The sequence below is a fragment of the Mytilus edulis genome, chromosome 11, assembly GCF_963676685.1.
Source record: "Mytilus edulis chromosome 11, xbMytEdul2.2, whole genome shotgun sequence".
NCBI classification, from domain to species: domain Eukaryota; kingdom Metazoa; phylum Mollusca; class Bivalvia; order Mytilida; family Mytilidae; genus Mytilus; species Mytilus edulis.
The window spans coordinates 21,262,571-21,270,555 of record NC_092354.1 but is presented as its reverse complement, the minus strand read 5'-3'; the positions used below and the strand labels follow the sequence as shown (position 1 = coordinate 21,270,555).

Genomic DNA, 7,985 nt, shown 5'->3' with positions numbered 1-7,985 from the left:
CTACCTTTTTCTGTCTTAGGAAATTTATTTGAAAAATAATACGATTGTATTTTAATATGCAAGATATCTCTATATATCGACTTGAAATGATATAAAATTAAAAAATGTGTGTCTTTTTTTTTTTTATCTACAATGATATGAGAACAAAACAAAAATGAACTCAAATAATGGGAAAACAAAAACGATTGAACTCAAATAATGTGAAAACAAAAACAATTTAACTACAATGATCTGAAAACAAAAACGATTGAACTCAATCAATAGGAAAGCAAAAACTATTTAACTACAAGGCTTCTGGCAAATCATTGTAATATTGCCATGGTTATATTTTTACATGTGAAACGAATTTAAGCACATGCACATATATGCTCGATTTTTGTTTAATTAATAGTACTTCATATTGTTTCTCGTAGACTCCAAATTCATTTTTGATGCTTTGCTACAAAAATGTATCTAAACATTTTGTAAACTACTTTTTCGAAATAAAGAGAGAAGATAATACATTGAACGCTCCTCCGATGTAGTCAAATGGAAAAACAGATGTCACCACAGACATCCCATCAATACATTCTTTGGTACACGTTTTACTCGTCCATTCCAGATTCCAAAGGCCATTTTCATGTACATGGATTATCAGACGGTTACCTCCTATAGTTGATATTCTTGTTTCACGTTTGGGTTGCTCCTTCCCATAGAAAATCAATGTAACTTTTGTATCACTGATACACCAAGACTGATTGACTGCATATAAAATAGCCTGACTCGTTTCACCAGGAATTGGTGTGTATTGGAGTGCTTTAAACAAATGGATGGAAGAATATTTTTTGTAAAATGCCTGTAAATAAATTGCATTATAAATCCAAAAGACTAAAAGGCTTAACAATAAAGTAATATAGAAAAATATACAGAGAAAAAAACACCTATTCAGACCCTATTCAGACCTTACTAAATGTTAAATTTCTTAATAAAAGGCTTAACAATAAAATAATATACAAAAATATACAAAAAAAAAAACACCAATTCAGACCTTTCTAAATGTTAAATTACTTAATAAAACAATCAAGTATTGATGCGTATTAATTTCATTGGCGTTAATTTTAGAAAGCAAACTGGTTGATTTTCTCTGACAACTAATAACCAAATGTTTTATGTAGTACAGGCAAATCTGAAGAAAACATATCCGATTATGATAATGGTTTATAAACGTTTGAAATATTTAAAATAACAAGATGTAGTTGATTAATATGAGGAGGAGTTTGTACACGTTGTTTTCCAAAATGGCAAGAAGAGAAAAAACTCTAACAAAAACTTTATATATATTACATGGAGGCTTATCTCCTCTAAGGCCTTATTTTCCTTTTCTTTTCTTTTTACTCTTTCTTTTCTTTCTTCTCTTTCTTTTCTTTCTTTTCTTTCTTTTTCTCTCTGTTCGTCTTCCAAATCCCCTATAACGGAAAAAAAAGTTTAAAAGTTTATGTCGAATCAAGGTAAATATAAATACGTAAAAGTGATTAAACCCGTAAAAACATAGAATTCAGTTCTCTTAACGTTCTGGTAAGTAAATTAATTTCACACCAAACAATATTCTATGGGCTCAAACATGTTTGAAAAAAACGATTATAAAAACGATTCAAGCAAAACGAATAAACCATAGAAAATTCGTTGTCCGTTAAAACACATTTTTAAGGTTTCATACATAAAACTAGTTATTAGGAACTTGTATTTTATTGTGAATATTTCGATATAAATCATCTTGAAATATTTCGACCAAGCAACGTTGATTTCTGGTTACTCGGATCTACTACTGTATGGCGTACGAATAACACGTGATAATTATAACATAAATTATTCGCAAGCAAGAAGATAATGGATCCGAGTAACCGGCAATCAACGTTGATTGGTCGAAATATTTTAAGATGTCAAACTTGCCGAGAATGAAAGTTGAATGTATTGAATGTTAAAAAAAGTGAATTATCTGTACTCAGAAAGGTTGTTGATCATAGTAAGGCACACAAAAAATAGACCAAATTGTACGCGAATCTCCTGTTTTGAATGGAAACTGTTTTATGTCTCTATATTTAACAAAAAAAATTAATTAGAAAACAAATTAGAAAATAGCAAAATCAGTAAAAAAGCAAATGTTGATTAGGAAATATATGCATTATAGGGATAGACGAATTCGGCTATGTCAAAGTATAAACATCGACAGGACACAGGACTAAAAGTGTTGTTAAATGGTTTGTTATACATATTTGATTCAATTCTTGATATGCAACTACTTATGAATTAAGCTCTTCATGCTACCAATGTTCTCACGTTCAACGTATTTACACCGCTATAATATTAAAGGAATACGTATTTTATGTTTATATCCAAATTGTAATGCTTCAATGATGAAATAATAATATAATGAGGATCTTTCTTTTGCATTTCTTTGTATTGCATTAAACTTTGTCACGAATAGCAGTTTTAGTCACAAAATTGAATTTTCCGCATTTTATACGGAATGAGAATCTAATTTTAATGCTTCGCCCAATCAAAATTACGGAATTGTATGCATTGTACAGTTGTAATTATTGTTTATAGAATATCTAATAGTTCGTAAAACTATTTTATTCCCAGGCATATTTTGCTTTAGTCGAAAATTTCACAATTTAGGGGAATTTCCTTTTGCTCTGTTTAATAGTGACTGTCGTCAACTTCGTATTTCAGGTGGCATTCATAATTTGGTTCATAAATTAGGCTGTCAGTTTTCTCGTTTGAATTGTTTTACTTTGTCTTTTCGGGGCCTTTAATAGTTAACAATACTGCATAAACTCTGTTCATTGTTGAAGGCCGTACAATGAATTTTATCTGTTAATTTCTATATCATTTTGGTCTCTTGTGGAGAGTTTTCTCAGTGGCAATCATATCAAATCTTCTTTTTTTACATTTTCAATACTAGTATTTGATCGCCACAAATGATCATAAGGGTTGTCATGATGGCGTATACCAAAATAGAAGTTTTAAGCTTGCATCTATGATGACTTTAATGTAAAATACTCACTTTTCTTTTTCAACTCGTAACTATCAAAATGCTTAAAAAAATTAGTAAACTCCTTTTTAGAATCAGAAACAATTTCTTTTCCAATATTCTCTAAATACTTTTTGCAATCATTCACTTTATAAGTATCTTTCTGTACAGGTTTTGGTCGTGTATAATCAACTTCAACGGAAGCTCGATTCCTTCTGTGGACCAACTCCTATAAAGTAAAAGTGATATTCTTCATTTAAATATACTTCATTAATCGTAATTGAAATTTAAAGAAATACATTTTGTTATTCAGATTCAGTAAAAGGTAAAATAATTGCATTAGAATGTGAAGTTTAAATGAATTTCATTGAGAAAAATACAGGAACCCCTACTCTGCTTGAATGTTGCTACATAGAAATTGACAGTTAACAATTGGGAAGCTGAGATCATCTCTTTTGTCGTAAAGTTTTGTTTTCAACAGAAATTTTAAATCTCTTTTTCTCGTTCCTGACATAACCGACTGCAGAACGAGATAGTATGAACTCACCTTTATTCATTTCACATAATGATTATTTTTAAATGTTTTTAACGTACATATACTTGAATTTGTAGTAGCACGCGAAATATATCAAGAACAGTGATTATTGTTTATAAATGGATCACAATCTAGGCACGCATAAGGATAGTTATTTATACCAAATGGTACAAGTACGACCTTTTTATCCATAACTTAAATTCTGGGAGTAAAGCAAAACAACTGAAGGAAAACGTTTTAACGAACATGTACAATCTAATTTTGAATCAAAATGCAGTCAATGGCAACATGAATGTCCTAATTATGCAATTTAAGTATAAAGAACTTATTCGAATAGATATTCTAAAAAAACGATGGACACTTTTATTAAATATCAATTTTTCAGTAGCATTTGACAACTTTTATATTTGACCTACTAACTAACATAATGGGAGCCATTTGGGAATTGTTTCAGTTCCATGTCGTATTAGAGTTCACCCATTGTTTGTTTTTGAGTGGTTAGTATAGATGTAACGTTGTTTTCTGTTAAGTATTTCGTGTCATTTTTTTCAACGTATGTTTTGTTTTCACCGCTGAAAGTCTTGCCTAACTTGTATCTTTTAAAACTGTTTTCTTTTCAAACTGCCAAATTTTGATCTAAGTTGTAGGTTTAGAAGGTTTAAATGCATCAATGATTTATGAAGTATGGTTGTACAAAAATATTGACCAGACCGCTGTTACGAAATCGGAGAAAAGAACGCATTCAACAAATGTGAAATACTTGAGTATTCGCCATAGATGTTATGTGGAGCACCTGAGATTATCCCCACGTGTTTGTTAGGGTTTGTGATGCTCATTCTTTAGTTCTCTTTGTTCTGTGTATTATTGGTTGTCTTTTTGTCTTTTTCCGTTTAAGTCATGGCGTTGTCAGTTTATTTCTCGACTAATTTATTTGGCATATCCCTTTGATATTTTTTGCCTCTCTATCAAGATATCTTATAATTGTATTCATAAAATACAGGTGACTTGATAATTACCGTATTATCTCGAAAATCCTCCAAATAAGGTGATGTATCCGAGTGAACTGTATGGTTGTTTTGAACAGCGGGTACTCTAGGGTAGGCGTTTTCAAGAATCAAGCTGGGATCAAAAGATGTTGGCATTACGTTATATGGATGTGGATGTGCTACCATTTCGACGCAAGGCGTTGGAATGACCATACCAAAAGGCGTTGATTCAACCATTCCAAATGGCGTTGAATCGACCATACCAAAAGGCGTTTGATTGACTATACCATATGGCATTGGATCAACCATGCCAAAAAGCGTTGGATTGACCATACCATATGGATCTTGTTGTATAAAGTTACTGTCACCAACTATCTACAAGCAAAACAATATTTGACTTCTTTATAAAAAGTAATTGCATTACACTCAATATTGTGATTGTAACTATAAATATGATTAATGCCAATATATACCGTCCAATTTAGAATTAATGCCTTCATATTGTACATTTTTGTATTATTTTGTATCAGTCTACAAAGATCTACAGTCGTTCACTTTTATTTTGATATCTAAATTACTAAATTAAATTCTATGCATTTTTATATTTACATATATGAGTAGGAACTATTTTGTTAAACACTAGTATTTTTTTTGGGGGGAGAGGGGTTTATAGCTTGGAGTTCGGTTCTCATACCACATTTTATAATTTACATAGACCGACAATTAAGATGGCAATTAATCAATAATAATTTAATAATGGATGTAACACGTCTTCTGATTGGTTGAAAGTTTTTTTTATCTATCAGCTCATAAATATAATCTTGATATGTGACCGTGACGTCACCAAGGTTTTCGTCAAATTTTACTACTCAAAAATAGAATTAAGAATTAAATCATAAGGATGACTAATAGTTTTTCCTGCCTATTCGAAATAACCTAATAAGTTAGCTACGTCGAAAACCTAAGTATCCTGATACCTAACACACTATTTTGATAATAATTTCGATGATCTGACGCAAAGACAAAACCTGTCATATTGTTAATTTAAATATAATAAAAATGTTTAACGACTTTGGTAATATACAGAATTTAAATACATAAAAACTTGAAGTAGGTGTGCAGCAGACCATTCAAGCAATGATTAAGCAAATTATAAAAGCAAATGTGCAAAGGTCAATAATATTTTAAAATTGTTTTATTCAATGTATAGATTTGTTTTAAATTCTACATATTTATGATTTCGAAAAAAAATAAAGAGAATACACGAAAAGCAAACGCCTCGCTTGTACGAGACATAATGACTATATGCTATGTTTTCCTTTAAAAAATATTCTGATTCCCAATTTGATGAAAAAATTGTTCTGGTCAGTAGATAATAAAAAGAAGTTTCCGAATCCAGATTTTCCCAAGTGTTAAATTTAGAAAAAGAATAATTTGATTGATAGCGTCGAAAAACTTAAATAAAAATGTTCGCAAGAAAACAATTTTTGAAGAATAAAAAACATCAGAATTCAGTTGATTTGAAAATATGTTCTTTCGAAGAACAACAACAACCTTAAGATGAAAAATATGATTAAATATCCGCCCGATCACAAATAAAGTTCTTTGTGACCAAAAGCAGTATATAGAGCACAATTTTGAAAACATCTATTTTCCTTTTACGTATTTTTTTTATGAATTGATTTTTTGTTTAAAAGTTTACAAGTAGATACAATCCTGAGTTGAAGGTTGGTATACATCTGTGTATTCAATTACGTGTTTAAACCTTCGTAGCATTTTATGAAACTTTGGCAGCACCTGTACACGGTTATATTCAAATTTTCTACATACTTTGTCTTGAACATGGACGACAACTGGGATGAACGAGAGTTTCTTAAACTCTACTTTGTATTTTCGATCATTAGGATGAGCACTTGCATAGCCTATTTTGTCGACAATCAGAACGATAACTTTAAAACTCTGTCGTGTACCAACAGGCAGGAAGATAACTTGTACAAGACCGACAATCATGTCGAGAAAACTTGCATATTTAGCTGTCCTGTACAACTCTGACAATAAAGACGTGGACTTTTAATCCCTGCCTTGTTTACAAACGACAATAAAATTAAGATATTATATGCCCTGCCTTGTGTTAGGTCTACAATCAAATGTAGATCTGACATTATTTGCCTGTTGCGAGATCGTATAATCCCTGCCGTGTGTTTGGACGACACTTAAAAATATATCTTGCATTCCTTGCTTTGTGCTAGGTCGACAATAAGGATAAGAACTTGCACCAAATCGAATATACTGAGTCAACTATCAGAAGATTTGCTTTGTTCAAGGTAGATATTTAAAACTTAATATAAATTTGACTTCTTACAAAGTATTAATCACTTCGCGCCTACTTTCTTTTTTGATACTGTGATGTTAGTGACCGTATGGCTAATTGATTCTTGTATACATCATTGCATTGATTGTATGCTGTAGGTGACCGGTGTAAATATTACGGACAACATTTGTGAAAACCTAACAATCCTTATTAAATACTTACAACAGGATTTTGATATTGATTCCTTGGATCTGACGTTAAGATAAAGCCTGCCATCTTGTTTGCTAAAATAAATATGTATTTAAGGAAGAATTTAAAAACCAATACACATAATACGTAGGCAGTAGACCAAAGCATAGGTAACGCACTCGTAAAAAGGTTAATATTTACTAATTACTTAAGTCAACAATCAGGACAAGAAATATATTTTGTGTTATTCAAGTATTAAATTATCATTTAAATCAAATACTAAATCATTTATGAAATGACACGTACTGTGGATTCATTATTATTCATGGGTTACCAATTTTCGTGGATTTCGTTGTTACAGGCGAATCTCGAAATTTAATGTTTAACGAATGACATATTTTACGAAGGCTTGTATGCAGACTTCGGCAAAACCATGAAATTTATTATCCACGAATATGTAAGTTTTCCTGAATCCCCGAACATTGGTACCCACGAAAATAAATGAATTCACAGTAACCTAAACATAAGATGAAATTTCGTTCCAGATGGTATCACCAGCTCAGAAGTACTTTGGTGTTGACATGAATATCAATTATAATGGCCATTTTTATAAATTCTCTGTTTGCAAAAGAATAAAAGATTCGTAATACCAAGGATGTTTGTATCCCAGACAATGATTACCTTAGGCGTACTTGGCATAACTTTTAGAATATTTGGGTCCTCAATGCTCTTCAACTTTGTACTTGTTTGGCTTTCCAACTATGTTGATCTTAGCTTCACTGATGGGTCTTATTGTAAGCCTGATACTTATGATAACTATTAAGGTATCTAAGCATGAAAACAACATTTTAGCTGTGTTAGTGACTTCTTATTATAACAAAACTTCCGACTTAAAATTAAGTTTTCATATATGTCCATGGTAATGAATTTTGATGATAATTAGTTTTGTAA

The 7,985-nt window shown here is 30.8% G+C and overlaps 1 protein-coding gene across 1 annotated transcript; it reads right to left on the bottom strand.

Annotated features, from left to right (window-relative positions):
- Positions 1-217: 217 nt before the first annotated feature.
- LOC139494076 (uncharacterized) lies at positions 218-7,188 on the bottom strand. The gene is made up of 6 exons (XM_071282247.1): positions 7,068-7,188; positions 4,565-4,909; positions 3,047-3,242; positions 1,324-1,445; positions 646-835; positions 218-231 (listed from the first exon to the last, which is right to left on the bottom strand). Exons 1-6 carry the CDS (start codon positions 7,119-7,121, stop codon positions 218-220), a joined length of 921 nt encoding a protein of 306 aa, XP_071138348.1. The 5' UTR covers positions 7,122-7,188.
- Between the last annotated feature and the right edge of the window lie 797 nt (positions 7,189-7,985).